Source organism: Jaculus jaculus, chromosome 4 (genome assembly GCF_020740685.1).
Source record: "Jaculus jaculus isolate mJacJac1 chromosome 4, mJacJac1.mat.Y.cur, whole genome shotgun sequence".
NCBI lineage: Eukaryota > Metazoa > Chordata > Mammalia > Rodentia > Dipodidae > Jaculus > Jaculus jaculus.
Genome location: NC_059105.1, coordinates 107901237 through 107920641, shown reverse-complemented (window position 1 = coordinate 107920641; position 19405 = coordinate 107901237). Strand labels below are relative to the sequence as shown.

At 42.4% G+C, this 19405-nt stretch overlaps 1 protein-coding gene across 3 annotated transcripts in view; it reads right to left on the bottom strand.

Annotated features, from left to right (window-relative positions):
* Positions 1–3789: 3789 nt before the first annotated feature.
* Positions 3790–19405, bottom strand: part of Uxs1 (UDP-glucuronate decarboxylase 1) — a 93466-nt gene continuing 77850 nt past the window's right edge. For all 3 annotated transcript variants that reach the window (XM_004651794.2, XM_004651795.2, XM_045147287.1), the window contains 5 exons: positions 18305–18348; positions 14387–14447; positions 12111–12168; positions 9860–9963; positions 3790–7041 (listed from right to left, as the gene is read on the bottom strand). In XM_004651794.2, coding sequence (XP_004651851.1) covers positions 6910–7041; positions 9860–9963; positions 12111–12168; positions 14387–14447; positions 18305–18348 — 399 coding nt within the window. In that variant the 3' untranslated portion in view covers positions 3790–6909. The remainder of the gene's footprint in view (positions 7042–9859; positions 9964–12110; positions 12169–14386; positions 14448–18304; positions 18349–19405) is intronic.

Here is a 19405-nt window from a genome sequence, read left to right as displayed (position 1 = left end):
TGTTAGACTTCTATTCCTTGTATCATTCCTGAGTTTTCTGTTTTTTTCCTGTGAACTTTACTGGAAATTTGTGAATTTTATTGATATTTCTAAGATCCAGGTATTTGTTTCACTGAGTTTTCTGTATTTTTTTTTTTGTTCAGTATTGATTTCTGCTCTGTACTATTTTCTTCTGCTTTGTTCTTATGTGTATGTCTTATTTTTATGTTTGTTTCAAGTTTTTCCCTCTTAGCACAGATTTGGTTTTATCTCACTAACTTTAATGCCTTTTCATTCAGTTTGATATGTCTTTAAATATTTATGCTTTATACCTCTCTTTAGTACACAGGTTTAAGAGTATGTTGCTTAGTTTTCAAGTGTTAAGATTTTTGGGGTTAACATGCTTTCTGTTACAGATTTCTAGTTTGATCTCATAGTAGCCACTGAACTACTTGCATTCTTTTTTTTTTTTTTTAAAGTTGCAATTTGTTTTATGGCCAAGGATATGATCTGACTTGGTATATGCTAACGAGTGTCCCATAAACAATAACAAGGTTGTTACTAGGTAGTGTTTTGAATTCTTCTCAAACTTTGCTCATTTCCTAATTATGTTATAAATTGAAAGGGTGGTGCTAGGTTTCTAACTACAATTGTGGATCTGTTTCTTTCTTCCTTTTTTTATTCTTCTTCTTAGGTCTGCCACTTCTTGTTTTGTGTATTTTGCAGTAATAATATTACTTGGTGTATGATGGTCTATCTTCTTGGTGGCTTGAGTCTTTTATAACAAAAGAAATTCACAGTGACAGTGTATTAACTCAGAAATCTACCTACTTTGAAATAGTCTTTTAAAAATAGTACATTGTATAATTTTTCTATTCTTTCATGTCCTACCTAGATAAACTGTGAAATATGATCTCTCCCAAATCAGGAAACAGACACTGTAGTGCACACCTGTAATCCCAGCCCTCAGGAGGCTGAGGCCTAAAGAGAGTCCACGATCCCATAACTGCGTCTGCGTATTGGCAGAACTAGCATCATGTGCAGGTCCCACAGGCCTGATGCTGTGAAGAGTAGAGCCAGGGACTGCTTGAAACACCTGCCGCCACCACAGAACACGTCACTGGAAAGTCAGAATCTGGAGATGACCCTGAAAAGAAAGCCCATGGAGGGCACTGCAGGATTCCATTATATGCTGAGGTGGTACACGAGGATTTCCCAGTTGGCCTTGAGGCCTTTCCCCAATTACATTAACCTCTTCAAAGGATGCTGCTCAGTCACGTCCTTCACCCTTTTTCTTTTCTTTTTCTTTCTTTTTTTTAAATAAAGCCAACATATTTTATGAGCAATCAAACTCTCATTGCTCAAAGAGAACAATATAGCAATTTTAATACACTGACCTTTTACCTCCAAGAGGTGAATCACTATGCAGATGGTAGTCAAGAAAGTATGTGGACATTTTGAGCCCACTGTGGAGTGCAAGAGTGGATGTCATGCTGAGCTGCAGTGAAGCCTTGAGTTCCCACGGAGCATAACTATTTTATTGTTCAGAATATACTGTTGTACAAAATAATTACCTGCAACCAAGCTACATTAATAATACAAAAATTATTCTGAAAACTGTGGTAAATTCTACTTACCACCTTTTAATAGTTTGGGATATACTTTTTTTTTTTAAGTGTTCTTACAGAACAAAACACTTTATAATACAGTCAGTTTGGTACCATTATTGGGCTCATCCGTGACCTACCCCTGCCCCTTGGCCCCTCCTTGTTGAGGTATATGGGTCATGCATTGTGGAGTTAGCCCATAGTTATGCGTAGGATAAATGTCTCTACATATCATGACCCAACATGTGGCTCTGACATTCTTTCTGCCCCTCTTCCGCAAAATTTCCCTGAGCCACGTTGGGTTCAATTTTAGTCTGCTTCAGTGATGAGGTGTTGGGGGCCTCTGGAAATCTGATTTGGTAGGAATTGATTTTTCTCTGTGTTGATCTCCTTCATCCTTGTGCTGGTACCTGATTCACCAGGAAAACAGCACCCTTGCTTGTTTCGCCAGTTTTTCTTAGTTTTAGCCATGGCCCTTTTGAGGTATGATGGGGTAGCTCTCTCCTTAGGATCTACATCTATCTGAAAAAGAGAAGCAGATTCTCCAATGGAGAGTAAGTTAGCACCAAATGAGATAACCCTGACTTTTTAATAGAGATAGGTGTAGGCCCTCTTGTAGCCCACGATTGGTGGTAGCTTGATAGTGGAGAGCGGCTTATGTTTGGATATGGTTCTGACTTGTTTCCCAGCTCCAGGTATGGGTCCCGTACCACTGAGGGGATCAGTTAGCCGAATCAAGAGCAGCTGGTTTCCCACCATGGCTGTGTGCCACTATTGCACTTGCGTGAGCTTCACAACAGGTTATTTGCTGCTAAGTAGGTGAAACCATGAGTTGCTTGGACAGACATTGATCATTTTTCTCCAGTCGCCCATGTAGCACCTTCTGGCACTAGACGCGCTGTCTGGGAAATGACTCTCTTCCAGCCATGCCATTCCATTTTACCTGTCAACCACATAAGGTGTCTTCAGCAGTATGGTCATACCACTAACCTTTGGTGGGCCATCAAGTACTCTGACAGAAATCCATCTTTCTTTTAGGAAGCCTTGTAGGTCTCTGATCAAAAGCTCATTGTGGATGATAGTCACATGCTGGTACTGGGAGTCACAGGTCAGTGCCCACTATGAAAAGGAAGAAAAGGACAACTAATATTAAAGAGATAGAGAGAAGAGAGAGAGAGAGGGAGAAAGGCTGTAGAAGATTAAGGTCAGTCTTCCTCATACCCTCTCCAGTGTCTTGTGGGTCAGGTGTTCCCTCTAAGGACCTGGTGAAGGTTCAGCAATTTGGTCTGCCTTTTAGGATGTAGAATTTTGTGGTACCATTGCCTTCTGGGTTATTCCCTTATTAGGGCATCTACCCTAGACAATAGGATGGGTGGGGAGGGAGGGGGGAAGGAGGGTGGGAAACACAAATCTGCCTCTCTACTTTATGTACCAGGAACCTAGCAAAACTTGAAGGGGATTTATGAAACACGTTTCCCAAGAGATATAACTGTTTCCTTTTAAAAAATAGTTTTTTATTTTGTTGAGAGAAGGGGGGGGGAGAGGGGGGGAGGGAGGGAGGGAGGGAATGGACATTCCAGGGCTCATTGTGGATGATAGCCACATGCTGGTACTGGGAGTTACAGGTCAGTGCCCACTAAGAAAAGGAATAAAAAGATAACTAAAAGAGTTATAAAAATAAAAAAAAAATAAAAAAAAAAAATAAAAGATAACTAAAAGAGCCTGGTGAAGGTTCAGCCACTTGGTCTGCCTTTTAGGAAGTAGAATTTTACTTCACTCCTGGCCAGGCTGTGTTTTTTCTACATCTTTCCACTTTGTTCCAAATCAATTCAAAGCCCCAAAATTCATTCATGCAGCTTTCTATATTTTGTTCAGAATTTTTTATCAGATAAAACTTTGTAGTTTCACCTTCCACTTCTTAGGACCGAGATATATCAAATTCTTTGTAATAGGAAAACATGGATGGCCTTCTTCCCAGTTTCCAACAGAATTCTTGTTTGTATCAAAGACAAAAATTTCCCTTGTCTTCTAAGCCTTAAGTATGTTTCAGCCTTCAATCCAAGCACTTAGGAGGTAGAGGTAGGAAAATCATCACCGTGAGTTTGAGGCCAGCCTGGGACTAGAGTGAGTTCCAGGTCAGGTTTGGGCAGAGTAAGCCCCTAGCTTGAAAAACAAACAAACAAAAGGCTAGTATAAACTTAGGTAAGTTTTAAAAATTTTTATTTTGTCCAATTCTAGAGGTCATATCTAGTGATGGCAAGAGGTAGGACACTTGTGTTTTCTGGTATCTTCCTTTTCCTATGAAGCCACCAGGATACACTCAAGGAGATTGCACCCTTCGTGATGTTATCTAACCCTAATCACTTCCCAAAGATTCCAGCTTGAAACACTATCACTGGACTCAGGTCACAGCTTCTTTGTAACACACAAAATGGGGGCTTACATTTTATTATATAAATTCTTGAGACACATTTCAGCCACTTGCAAATCACATCAGGTTTCTTGAAAAAGTATTTTTCCTTCCCATAACAAAATAGCCCTTGTTCCCCATCATGACTAAGATACAAACAGAACACAGCCAAGAAAACACGTGACTTAATTTTGGTGATTCTAACAGCCAACCCCATTGGCTTTGAGGCAAAGAACATCATACATCAATTCTTGGATTTAATGACACTTTCCAGCTGCCCACCAAAGGTACTGACCATCAAGAAAGGGTATGCTCATGAAAAGAAATCATTTTAACATACATTGAAATATTAAAATTCATAATTCCTGTCAGAATTCAAGAGAACACAGCTGGAGTCCAGTGCATTCAAGTTGATAGGTACATTGTTGAGCCTGCCATAACTCAATGAAGTAACAACAGAACTGCACAATCTCATCCCTCTCATCCCCACAAGCAACAGCATGGTAACTCTTACAGGGAACCACCACCAAAGGGTACATTCAGGTTGCTATAACAAAACACCATAGGTTAGGTTGCTAATGAACAATAGGAATGTACTGCTCATAGTTCTGAGGGTTGGAAAGTTTAACATAAAGGTCTTGTTGGATTTGTTGTCTAGTGAAGGAGCACTTTCCAGTTCACAGATGGTGCCTTCTCAGTCACACACATGGAATAAGGGCACACAAGATCCCTTCGGCTCTTTTATAAGGGTACCAATGTCAGTCATAAGAGCACCCCTTTCCTGACCAAATCACTTTACACAAACACTTCACCTCTGAATATTATTACAATGGAGATCAGGGAAGCACAAGAGTTTGGATCACAGCAGCCAGTACCTGTTTGTCTATTTATCTCCAGCCCCCTCAAATTCACTTTCCTCTCTGCCCAGAATAAAGCTCATGTTACCTCGCTGGACACATCACCCTTTTCTTGGGGGTAAACTCATCTGCCTCTTCTCTGTTATCCTGAAAATATTCTATGCAAACGAGAAGAATAAATTCCATGAAAGAAGTGCAGATATTACAAGTACTAAACTATTTCTGGATTCTAGAGTGTTTGAGTACTCCCAATGCTTCCCAACTTAGCACAACTTTGACCCATTTCTGTTCACAGTTTTTAGTTCAATGTCACTATTAGTAGTTCCCTAGTTAGCTTCCCAATTTTGTACACTTCACCTCCACAATAATGAATCACTTAGTTCAGACCAAGATGTTAGAGCTGTAGCTCAGTGTACAAGTGGGTGCTTAGCATGTACAAAGGAAAGAAAGAAAGGGAGGAGGAAGATATGCAAAAAACACTCTTGATTCTTCCTTCTCACACTGCACTCAATCTAGCCCCAGCTCAGAATCTTCTGGTGAACTAAGCATGACAAAGCCACTCCTGGATTGCAGAGACACTGACTTAACCATGCAATGCCACAGTAATCTTGAAGACAGACACAACGCAGGTTTCACAGGTTCTCCCACTTTTAGATGCTTCTGATTCCCTGTTTCGTTATCTGGCACGTGGTCCACACTTCAGCCACCCGGCACCTGTCCAGGCTGCTGCTGCTCATGCAGAGCCCGTATACTGTAGCTTACAGCACACTGTTCTCCCACTCACTGTAAGAGGAAAAATAAATCCCAACACCAAGCTTTGGAAATCCTTAATGAAAATAACTTTTCACTTGATAAGCCTTGTCTAAAATCTACATGAGACACATCGTCATACTGTTCTGGTTTGTGTTGCCCGTGACATGAAGTATTCTACCCTTGGGTAAAGCCTGAGAATTTCTTGCAACAGTTAACAGAAGGTGAGTCTACCTAACTTAAAAATATTAGGTGCTGGCAGAACACTTGAATTTACAGACTTCAGAGCATTTCGTATTTTGGCTTTAGGAATGCTTAACCTATACAGTGTATACAAATATTCCTAAATTAAAACAAAATTCTGAAATTTGAGCCACTTTACTTGGTCTCACATATTTTGGGCAAGAGACAAACAATCTGTTATAGACACAGATGTGACTCAAGTTGCATGTAAATACTTCCAATGTCACACATCTAGTTAAATAAATATTCTTTGAATTTTCCCAAATTAAATTCTCCAGTATTTTCTTAACAATCTGACAATGTCTTATGCACAGTAACAATTCCAACCTCTGAAACTGAAAGTCCATGACTGGTAAGTTTCATTATTTTATTAAAATAGCATATTTTACCACTGTTAAACCCAGAATACATTGTTTATACCCCCACCCCGCCCCCAAATCTGCAGCACAACACAGTAGTGATTTCCAATATCCTTGATAATGTCCAACAGAAGTGTTTTGAAATCATGTTTGCAACTAAAAACTAGACCTTCGAAAAACTCTGAATTAAAAAAGAAACAAAGCTCTCAAACAGAATTCTTTTATCTGTCTGAGAAAAAAATGCTGGTGTACCATCCACCTGGCAATACTGCTCGTTTTTTATTCTTTATGCATAGTATAACGTCTTATTTAAAAGTACCTACTTTTATAAATAAAATCGGCATTTTCATCCCATTTAATGTTCCTTTTCAGCTTCACAAAGAAACCAGTAAATAAAACTGTCAATGACAGTCACAACATATGCTCTAATAGCAAGATAAAAAAAACTTGAAAATAGCAGAGATGCATCTAGGCTATTTTACATAAAAAGACAGATTCAAAAAGTGCAAGGCAAAGTCTGCAGGTTTTTGAGGGAGCTTCTAGGCACATCCATGTCTTTAAAGCAAGCTTCAGCATGAAATTCCAGTTTGTTCTTCATAACATCTATTTAAGTCTTTTTTAAAAAAGCACATATAAACAAAACAAAATAAAAGAAATTCATCTCATCAAGTGTAAAACAGGGAGTCTCATGTCCTAAGAGTGACTCAGTTATGGCGTGTCCGGCCCTTCTTTATCCTTGCAGGCTTTGGTTTGGGGATGTACTGATTGTTTGCTTGGTACTCCAGTTCTTTCCGGAAGTAGTGAATGGCTTTGTTCAGCCCTTCCTCCAGTGGGACCTTTTTTGGAGAGAAAGTGAGAGACAAAGTCACATCAACAGAAAGGCTGACTTACAGCAAATCGCACTATACCTACAAATGTGTACCTGTAGTCAGTCAGCCTCTTTCTGAGGACATTCACAAAGCTTAGCTCTGGTCAGGAGTGTATTCAGGCCACCCTGGAGAAGCCAGAGGTCCTCTAAAGCTGCTTTCAGAACACACTGGATAATTTACAAGTGCTACTCTTCCTAATGTACAGTGAATTTTTATTTTAACTTTTAAATACAGAGATGGTTTCATAGGAATCAAAATACATGAATACTTATCTAATTATAAACTTAAATATGCTATATACTCATACCCTCAATATCCTTGGCAAAGACCTCAAGACCACAGAAAACTACAAAACTACACCAACAGGATTTCAGCAGGCTACAGCTTATGCTCAGCACAGTAACAACGTGCAGAGACAACTAGCAGACTGGAGATTTGCCAGCTATGCATCTGAGAAGTTGTTACTATCAGGACTAGATACGAAGCTCAACTCAAAAACAGCAAAAGAGCTCTAAGTAGACAATTTTCAAAAAAGAAAGAAACAGGCAACAGGGACATAAAAAGTGCTCATCATCCCTAATTATCAGGAAAATGCAAATAAAAACCACAAGGAGACATCCTTTGCCCAGTTAAAATGGTGATTATGCCGGGTGTGGTGGCGCACGTCTTTAATCCCAGCACTCAGGAGGCAGAGGTAGGAAGAGTGCTGTAAATTCAAGGTCATCCTGAGACTACACAGTGAATTCCAGGTCAGCCTGGACCAGAATGAGACCCTACCTCAGGAAACCACAAAAAAAAAAAAAAAAAGGAGTGGGGGAGATTATATATCAATTATTATATATCAATTAACTTTTCATACACATGTGCACACACAGCATTAAGTTGGATATGTCTAAGTTTCTCACATTTTCCTTATGAATTGAAACTCCTTGTAAGAAGAGAAGCTAATGGTAGATGTTTCATATTCCAGGAATGTGAAAGTATTGTGGAACAAAATTTTAGACAAAATATACTAGTTGTATACACACCTTGTGTAATGTAGTAAAAGCAACAGTTTGTATGTAGTAAATATACACTCAACGTTTTCCAAAATTTGTTGTTTAAAACGTAAGTTCTACTGACAAAAACAACCAAAGGCAAATTCATCTAAAAAACAGAGACTCTGGACCTCTGCTTCTGCGATTTATTCTACACAAGCAGGATTATTAGATTTTAAGTCTAGGCATATCCATTCCTATTTCATTTGCTAATTTTCTTTTCTTAAATATTAAAAAAAATTATTTAGTTATTACAGTCAGAGAGGGATACAGAATAGGCACATCAGGGATTCTAGCCACTACAAAATAAAATCCAGACGCATGTGCCACTATGAGCATCTGGCTTATGTGGGACCTGTAGAATCAAACCTGGGTCTTTAGGCTTCGCAGGCATGCACCTTAACCGCTAAGCCACGTCTCCAGCCCTCATTTACTAATTTTCTGTCCTACACATCTCTCAGATTCAGAAATCACAGGGCAAAACAAGAGCTAGGCCAAAATCCCAATGTCAGTTCAGTGTCCAAAATTCTAGAATTCTACCTCCTGAGCTTTTGCTATGCCATACATTTTAAAATGGTAAGCTGGGCTCTGGGCAGCATCCCACCTGACAGCAAGGCAGCCCCATCTGCTCTATATTTATCCCCTACTTCATATGTGCCCATCTCTGAAAACTGCTGTGGATGAGGCCACATGCCTCTGTTCAAGGGAGCCATTCCTTAGTGGGGCACCTAGGGATAAGAAAAAATGAACAGCCAGACATAGGGGGTGGAAAAATGAGGAAGTTTGCCCATGCAGTACAGCTGGCCTGAGCAGTTCTAAGGAGGGAGCCTATAAAGGACAGACCCAAGGAGCCACTCATGGCCCAAGAGATGGGCATTCAAGGACAACTACTTGCAGAAAGAGAAGGCAGTGGGGTGAGGCCTGCAGTTGAGTGAGAGGAAGATGACTGCACGTTGCAGTGGCTGGCAAACCATCAAAGGGTCCAACAGTCTGAGGGCTGCAGGAAGAGAGGAGGCTCACTTTCCTCTAGGTCTTTTAGTCTCACTTGCTTCCAAGCTGGGCTTTCGTCACCCGACGGGGACTAGCTCACCCCTGCTTACAGTAGCCCCATCCAGCGCAGCACAGGGGCCCCTGGGCCCCCGCACATCCCTGAACATATGCTGCCCTCACCCTCTAATGCCCTGATCTGTAATGTCACCTGTAGGCTCATAGTCTGAAGGCTTGGTCCCCAACTTGTGGTATTACTTTGAAGGCTGTGGAGCCTTTAGGAGGTATGTATGGCCTGGCTGGCAAAAGTAGGTTGTTATATGTAGCCCTTGGAAAACTATACCTGCCACTGGCTCTGGCTGTGTTCTTTACTTTCTGGCCCCTGCAACGTGAATAGATTCTACCATGGACTACCTCCTGCTATGCTAGAAAGAGACACCTCTGCCCAAACTGAACCAAAATAAACCTTTCTCTTTTTAAGTTGCTTCTGAAAGGAATTTTGTTGCAGTACTGATAAAGTAAGTAATACATCATCCTCAACATTGCTGTCAAGGATTGAGCCATTTCTGTAATCTCATGAAAACAAAACTCACAACAGGCCCAAGCCATTTTCCATTATTGGAGGATTAGATACCATTTAATAACCTACAGAAAACCCAAGCCCATCTCACTGTACTGGGAGCCTCCCAACAATGGCCAGTGCCTGTGAGGATATGGCCATGGGAGCTGAGGTCTTCCTCCCAAGGCTTTTTTGCACTTACCACAGGCTCCCAACCCAGCATCAGCTTCGCTTTCTTGATGTCTGGTTTTCTTTTCTGTGGGTCATCCTGGGCTTCAGAAAGAAACTGGATTTCACTGCCACTACCTGAGTTATTTGAATAAAAACACACACACACAAATAAAGGTAAAGGAAAGAGCAAATCACAAACTGTGCTGCTTCCACCTACATCAGGGTAAATTTTTTATTTTTACCTTTTTTTTTGGTTTTTCTGTTTTTGGGTTTTGCTGTAGCTCAGGCTGACCTGGAATTTACTATGTAGTCTCAGGGTGGCCTCGAACTCACAGTGATCCTCCTACCTCTGCCTCCCAAGTGCTGGGATTAAAGGTGTACACCACCATGCCTGGCTTCAGGGTAAATTTTTTAAAGCAGCATTATTATTATTAATTTATTAGAGAGAGAGAGAGAGGCAGATAGAGAATGTGCATGCCAGGGCCTCTAGCTGCTGCAAACTCCAGATGCATGTGCCACCTTCTACTCCTGGCTTTCTGAATCTGGGTCCTTTTGGCTATAAGGCAAGTGTCTTAACCATTAAGGCATCTCTTTACATTTTACATCAGGGTGAAATCCACCTGGGGGTGGGGGGGGGAACAGGTGCACAGAATGTGTAGGCAACTCTAACAAAAGCCACACAGGGGAACAACTCAGGAGGCTATTTGCTATGGCTATGACCAACCCAGGCTTGTTTCTGGCCCCACTGGAGCCTCCTAGAGAACAACAGGGCCTGTGCCAAGATGGACCATCACATCAGGTAGCAGACACAGGTGCCCACTGCACATGATCCAGATATAGGAAACGAAAAGTGAACGATGGAGCCATCTCTGAAGTGGATGGTTCCATCAGGCCACACCTGGGTACCCAGGCTCTAGAAAACCCTTTCCCTGCAGGGGATAACTTCTAGCTCATGAAGACCTGACCAGTGACACTAGCCAGAACAAGCCTGCAATCATAAGATGCTCAGCCAGCCCTCTGCTGGGACAGCCATGTGCAAGACAGAAAAGCCTAGCTGGCTAACCATCCAAGGTGTGTCTAGACCCCAGTGACAGAAGCAAAAACCACTATAGCAACCCCTGGGTAGACCTGCAGAAGAGATCCTCAGGGAAGATCAACCCCTATGATAGAAACATGAAATGGCTCAGGTGGTATGATAGACAGTCATAGACAGCAACACTGAGGCTTGTATCCCTCTCACAGTCAGTTCTTTTTTTAAATATATATTTTTACTTATTTGAGAGAGGGGAGGATGAGGGAAGGAAGCACCTTAATTGCTAAGCCATCACTCCAGCCTAGAGCTCTTCAACTCTAGAGTGCAAATGGCTCTCTGCAGCAGCTTGCCACACTAGATTCTGATGTGAGAGGCTGGGCTTAAGTTCACTTTTCCAATAACTGACCAAGTAACTTCTGGCGCATAGTCTAAACCTGGGCAAGTTTTGGGAAGGCATGGTGACTGGTGACATGTGGTGACTACAGTACATCCTAGGGAAGACAGTCTGCCTGAAGCCTCTGCATCAGGATGATTTCCACCACCGTGGAGCAGGATTCTGACTTTCTAAAATGCACCACAACAGCCTTGTGGCTGGGGTGGTCTACTGGAAGGAGCCCCTCCAGCCAGGGAAGCTATGATGGTAAATTCAAAGCAACCTGCAAGGTACATCCTGGTCTCGCCATCACACCAGGATGATGGACCCTGACCTCAAAATTTTTGGATCAAAAACGAGACCCTCCAAGGATAGACTTTCCAGAGCTCTAGCAAGCCTGAGGGTGTGGCCAAGGGTCCACCCAAGGGCTGACCCAGACCTCAGGAATGCCTGGTGCCTTGACAGACTAACTATGGCACTATCCTGTGGCCTTCAATGTCAGCCAGCCAGGCCAGGGATACAAATAATTTTGAGCTCATCACAAGCTGATGTCACTTTTTCCTAGTCCTGGTCTCAAAAGGAGTATTTGGAAATCAGTAATTGCCGGTGCAGGATGACCTAACGCATCCGTGCCAGACACAGAGTGAATATGCCTCCCAATTGGTACAGACTTACAGCTAAACCTGTGAAGCAAACCAGTACTGCTCCTCCCTCTTTCTAATTCTCAAAGAAGAAAGTGCTTCTGATTAAAAGTGTTGCTTTGACACAATTCAATCAGCTTGCACCACTTGTCTACTTTCCAGTAAAGGTGTTCCCAGCAGATGGCTAAATGCAGAGGATCCATGAATCGTTCAAAAAGAGGTTCTGCCTACTTACCAACGAGATTTTTAATAAACTGAGCAAATTCCAGGATTGTATGCTCTTCTGGGTTTCCCTAAGGAAGAAGTGGATTCTGGTTATAAGTGCAGTGACAATAGTATCAGTCCCTACCCAGGTCAAGAGTCACCATCGACCCCTAGTCTTGTCTGCCTCACTGTAATTTCACCTCAGTTTCCTGACTCACTGGAGTGCTCTGGGACGATGGCCACTCAACCACCTTTGCCTTTGAGTTCAGCCTGTCTGTCCCCAAGAATGACTTTCAGGCAGGTCAAGGGCACCTAACAAGGAGGTTCAACCACTGAGTGAGTTTCCAAAGCAGGTAACTTTTTATCTACTATTCCAGTAACTTCAGTGTCACACTGAATGATGTTGGGGTAGTTCTCTAGGACAGTACACTTCCTCTGTGCGCACTGTTGACACAGAGCAGGACTTTGTGATCTTTCAGAGCAAGCTATGCCTGCCACGGATGCTTTCACAGACTAGTATTCTAGGCAAACCACAGGGACATCTTCCATGAACTTTTAAAAGCCAGCTCATTCTGAGGAGGCTTTCAGGAAAATGTCTCCTTGTTCTTCTAACCATCACACTTTATAGTACCTATGGCCTTCCTAATCTTTTTTTTTTTTTTTTTCCCAGTAGTGAGGACGGAACCCAGGACCTTTCTCAAGCTTGACAAGTACAACAAGCTAACCCTGTTACTCACTTGAGCACAGCACTCCAATCATAGGAAACCACAGCAAAGGCCAGCAACTATGAATCCTAAATTCTCCTAGCTCCTAATTTCCTAGGCTAGTCTGTACCCAGATGGTCAAAGTGGCAGGAGGATTCTGGGCCCAACTATAGGGAAAAGGGCCAGACCGGCAGAGTAGAGTGATAGGAACTTGGGAAGGGGGGGTTGTCTTTTGGGGTTTTTTTTTGGCAGGTAGACAATTTTGATTTTAGAAAAGATACATACATGGGAGTTCCTAACGTTCCTGTGCAAAGGGTCCCCAAAGAGAAGAAAGAAGGAACTTGGCTCCTACAGAGTCAACTGTGTCTCCTCAGAGATGCCATTTTAAAGGGCACATGGGATCAACAACAGTGCAGGCTCAACTACTACACTGCCAGATGCCAGAAATAAATGATGGCTTACAACACATTCTGTTCTTTCCTTTTGTGTTTTTTTTTTTTTTTAAGTTTTTAAGCCTTTTTCATTTTTCAAAAGTGCACTAGAGAAGCTCTGGCCAGGTGCTTGCAGCCAGCCTGTACTCATGATGAGGTGATCTTCTACAGCTCACCTATGTGGTAAAAGCTCCCTTTTCATCAGGTCGCTTAAGATGCCCTTTAAGAGGAATGGTTTGCACGTAGGGAAGCCAGCCAGCTCTGAGTATCCCAGTGTCCCACAGGAAGCAGAAGGGAGAAGATCCAGGTATGTCATGACCAGGCCGAGCAAGGACTCAGCTAACTGTTGTTATGTAGCAGAGTGGTCTTAATGCTGCTACTCCACAGGGACCTTCAGTTTTTTTTTTTTTACAGGATGAAGCTAAAGCTCTCAGAAGTGAGAAGTGAGGGACAGAAAGGCCAGAAGGAGATCCTAGGGTGACATGCACCATGCAGTTCCCAGTAGAGTGGTTACTCCTCAGAGGTACAGAGGAGTTCTGAATGGCTTCTAGCAGACAGCAAGGCCACTGCGTACATGTTCAAGTAAAGAGAGGTGGTTTGTTTTTACATTGCAAACAAACTCCAGACGCATGTACACCCTTGTGCATCTGGCTAACATGGGGCCTGGGGAATCAAACCTGGGTTCTTTGGCTTTGCAGAGAAATGCCTTAATCGCTAAGCTAGTCCCCCAGCCCTAGAGAGAGTTTTTAGATCACTATAAGGATGAACAAGCTTTCTGCTGACCAGAACTAGCCAATGATAGTGAAATGATTTGAGTAAAAGCCAATCACCAGCTGGGAAAGTGGGCTGGGCTGGAAAGACTGAGCCAGACCACTCAGGCGCCTTCCTTCTACAGCAGATGCTGAAGCTCCAGGCAGGAGGAAGACAGCGTGAAGGAGGAATGACCCACCCATGAGCTTTAGACAAAGGCCCATCAGGTGGAGGGAGTCCATCTGGTATTCACAACATCTGTCACCTATCCCTGCAAGCGTCTGTTGCTTTGTTTTCACCTCAGTATTTAGCAAGCCACAGCCATGAAGCCTTTCATGAGCTCATGGCAAGCAAAGCAGAGCCTCTCTCAAGAGCATGAGCCTCAAGCTGTCTCCAGGAGAGGGAAGGCACGCAGTACTCACCAGGTTGACAGGACTGCTGACATTGCTGTTCATGAGTGCCACCAGACCATTCACCAGATCACTGGAAAAAGAAGTAGAGGAGGGTAAGGTACCAGCTGCCAAGACATATTAGACATGAGGTTACACACCAGCCTTCCCCAAACAAACAAAAACCCAAATGGCAGACTAAATGTCAAAATAAAATCCTGCATATTAACATGGTGCTTATAATGCTAATATGTTCATGGATGAAATGACATCTATGACGTCTGGGATTTGCTTTTGGTGGATGTGATAAGGGCAGAAAAACAGAATGGATGCTGAGTGAAGTTTGCCCTTTCTGTGCAATTCTGAATATCTCTGAAAACAATTAACAACCCAAAATAAGTTAAAGTAGACATATATCCTCAAAAGATGGAATTTGTAGGGTTTCTTATAAACTCCCATGTTTATTATGAACCCACACGGTTTGCTGAACAAAAATACAGTTACTTTGTAAACTGAGAGCCACAGTAATGAATGGACTCCAGTATGCAATCTCCATACTGGCAAATCACAGATAAAGCCAAACATAACTGAGTGTTGAAGTCAACTAAAACGTTGCTCCCTATTCCCCCAACCTTCAACCCTCCACCCTACAACATATCCTATGAAGCTGTCAGGGGCATCTGGATGTTGCAGATGGATTGTGATCAACTGGGCCATGAAGGTGAAGAGAAGTAAGCAAATTTCCGCTTACCAAGGTTTGGTTCTTATTTTCAGAAGCTTTAAAGTGTGGCTCTGTTAAAAAAAAGTTACTTCGTAAAAATGACACCTCACTGCTAAATACAAGTGCTTGCTCTAAGCCTATGATCATGTTTCTTAGAAGACTTAAAGTTCCAGCCTAGTGATCCGAATGAGTCCACTTCGACACCTCTCCTTCCTCCTCCATCACTATCAGCAAGGAGGTCACTGTGGGTCATTATCAATTTCCCAAAGAAAATCCAAGATCATTTTGCTTTTCTTTTAATTGAAAATATTGGGAAGGTTTTTGGGATATTTAGTAGGCAGGTTATTACTGCTTTTCCATTTTTTGGCAAATGGGTACTTTATATTTCTGTTCTTGCAGATCAAGGGCAAATGTAAATCACAATTGACCTTGGATGATTTCTTTTCTAAAAGAAACTGGCAAAAAGTCACTTCATCACCATGGCAGTCACCACACCACAATGCATCCTCTTCCAGCATCTGCCTGTGTAAATCTGTAAGGAGACATTAAAAGCTGCCATCTAGTTGTGCCCAGGATGGGTTGTAATATTAGAACTCAGTGGGGGGGGGGGGTGTCATATTAACTTGGAAGACGGCTCACTCATAAGCAGTCATTCTCATCAGAAAAAGAGAGAGGGAGGGCCATGTACCTTTATATAATAAATTGGCAACTTTTAAGGTCAAAATTGCATAGGTTACACTCATTTAACCTGAAGCTCTTTAAAAGTGTCATTTTGACAAAGTGACTTTTTAAAAATATATAGCATGCCTTTGTTATGTGAATGAGGACATAACCTGACCATGAAAGTATCAGACATGTCATGCCAAATGTCAATGCGGATGACCACCTAGCCCTCAGGGTCCCCACCAGCTATCAAGGCAGAGGCAACCATAGCTCTGGGGAACAGTTAACTGGGGACAGTAACTATGGATTCAGGTTTTGTGCCTTTTTTACTGTAAAAGAAAAGATTTCTAGTTCCTAAAAGGATAGTCTGTTACAAATAGTGAACCACTGGTCTGTTTTCAGCTGACTCTTGAGTTACTAAACTATCAGAAAACTGACTCCTAAGTGTAGCAAACTCCCTGAAGCCTGTCATCTCCAATGCTCCTACAATGAGGAAACATGACAGTATTATGGAGACAGGGTTGCTGAAAGAGTTCACACCTTTGTATCTGGGAAAATTATGTCCTCCTTCCCAAGTTGTCTGTTAGTCTGGGAGGAAACTGGACAGGTAACATCAACCGCGTATGAGTTGTGGCCACCAGAACAGGCCTGCTCCTAAGGGCATGTTCTGTCCAGTGCTCAGTACACAGCATACACGTTGCTGATTCTGGGGGAAAAATATTTTTTTTCTTTTTTTAAATTCTTATTTACTTATTGGGGGGGGGGAACAGGCAGGTAGTGAGAGAGAATGGGCATGCTACAGGGCCTCCAGCCACTGCAAACAAACTCCAGATGCATGTGCCCCTTTGTGCATCTGGCTTACATGGGTCCTGGGGAGTGGAACTTGGATCCTTTGACTTTGTAGGCAAGCACCTTAACCACTAAAGCCATCTCTCCAGTCCCCCCCCCCCACTTTTTTTCTTTTTGAGGTAGGGTCTCACTCTAGCCCAGGCTGACCTGGAATTCACTGTGTAGTCTCAGAGTGGCCTTGAACTCACAGCAGTCCTCCTACTTCTGCCTCCCAAGTGCTAGGATTGAAGGTATGCACCACCACGCCTGGCTCTGAAACTATTGTAATCACTCTCCCTCTCCCTACCAAAAGTATCTGAAGCTACTTCAATGAATTTTGAGTAGGATGCTCTGAGGCATGAGACCATAAGAAAGGGTTCTAAGTGGTTTCTCTTCTATTGCATCACGTCTTGTAGACATGGTGTGGGAGCTGCGAATATTTAAGGCCACAGTACCAAGATGAATGTGTGTTCCTGAAGACTGAGATGTCCTCACCAAGTGCATGACTAGGGGTGAGGGAAGATGGGATGAAAACACATTATCGTTATGAAAAGATGGTACTCAACACATGGAAGTCTGGCTGCTATCACTCTGCTCTGGCAATGTATCCCCATAGATGTCTCCAAGCAACAGGTCCAAGCTCAGTGCTTTGAAATAGAAACCTTCTGCAAGGAAGTATGGCTAATACTCCTCTGTGAAACTGCCTCTTGAAATAAGACTGCCCATTTGGGCAGCTGCATTTTAGTTTCAGGCTTTGGCTCAGCTTGGTAAAATACAAAGGACACTGGCATGTATCTATCCACAGCATCTTCTGGATCAAATGTAAGAATTCACTTAATTTAAGAAAAAAAAATAAACTGGATATTTCAACTTTGAAATTTTTGTTTAGTAGTATTTCCATTTTCCTAAGGGACTCCTTACAAGGCCCCTCATCTAAACAGACAAAGGCCATCTTGGTTGCTCTGGCTGAAGCGGGCTGGGGGCTGCCAGGACCTGTACTCTATAGTTTTCACCTTATCCCTATAGTGCTCCAGATGGCCCCAACACCTGCAACAGCATTTCATAATTGACAGGCATTCTAGGGTACTGGCATTAAAGTAGGTTTAACAATGATTAAGTGTGCTGGGAACTTTTTCAGAATTTCAAATGTATTTTGGTTCGGCAGTTGCTTATCATCATAACTTTTCTCTCAGAACGTCTACCACAATCTGCAGTTAGTCACCAAATGCACCAGCCCTCAAAGAACTCCACGTATGAGGATTTCAAAGATGACAATAAAAACCACAGGGAACAATTCTAAAGATTATGCTTCTATCTCATTCACCAATAGGACACTCTCTGATCTCATGCTTTTAAGAAGACTCTCTTTACTCCTGAAAGCCATGTTTTATATATTTAAAAAATGGCGCTACATTTCTAATTTTTTAGGGTGAATGGGTGATTAAGATCACCTCTAAACTTGGCTTGTATGTTATGCAAGCCACCTTGAGTGCTGGGCAACTTCACCTATGCAACACTAGGTGGCAGTATGAGATCAGCCAGGAGTCAGAAGTGAGAGGATGAGTCACCTTAACTTTAGAAAGGTGGTGGTGGGGTGGGAAGCAAGAAGTTTCCCATCGTAATATTCACATTAACTTAATATGCACTCAAATTGTGTAATTAACTAACATATACATTAAATACTGGTCTGTCCACTCTCCTTTCTGTACTCCAAACTTCAGCAAGGCTGAGAGCCTTACCTGACATATTGGAATGCCCTTGTCTGAGACCCCGATCCATATACCTAGAAGAAAACCAACAGTTAGATCCTCTGAGACCACCACACTGACACTGGAGGTGTGGCTCCTGGGAGCTCTAGGGTTCTGACTTCAAAACCACTGCCTATGGACTCAGCATGTTTGAATCACATCTCATGCTCTGTATTTCAACAGCCCAACAATGAGATGTAGCAGAAATACCGTGTGTGTGTGTACACACATATGAAGTTTTTCTCCAAGACAGTATTCAATTGGCTTCCATCTACTTCTTAGGATGTAACATAGGGTCTGGGGACTGCAATCCCAGAGGAGAGAGCATCAGGTGTCCTCTTCACTCATGCACCAGTTAGTTTCTTTGAGACAATGTCTCTCACTCAACCCAGAGTTGTCACTTTATTTATTTTGCTTAGTAAGCCTCAGCAATTCCCTGGTATCTGCTTCCCTACAGGACTGGGGTTAGACATGCATGGCCAAACCAAGATGTTTACATGGCTGCTAGGGAATAGAATTTGGGCAGTTTCAGGCTCTAATGCTTGTATAGTAAGTACTCGTAGCTAATGAGCCATCTTCCCAAACCTCTGAAGATAATTTTCTATCATATTTTTAGAATGTCTGCATTCTGACTCTTGACCCATGACATGTCACGGAGCAGGGAGCTTTCCTACTTGTGATGTCATGACAGCACTCAAAAAGTTTTGAATTTTGGAGCATTTCTTGGATCAGCATAAAGACTGAAATGGAATCTCTTTCACAGATTCCTTAACCCTAAATTGCAGGAAGCAATGAGCCACCAGCTTCTGTTTACTTGTCTTGCTTGTGGTGACAAGAGTGCAGCTGGGATAGTAACTGTCTTTTGGAACAAACTCACTTATAATAAAACAGTATCGCTTCCCACCATGACCCTCCCCACCAACTAAAAGGACTGTCTCAGCCCCCATGCCATCTCACAATACTGCTTCTAAGAGCTCATTCCAGCAGATGTGAGTAGGAAAAGAGAAAGCAGCAGGTAAGAGGAAGGGCATGGCTTTGGCCACGTTTTAACAAAGCAGGTATAAAGACTGCTTATCTCAACATGAAACCACA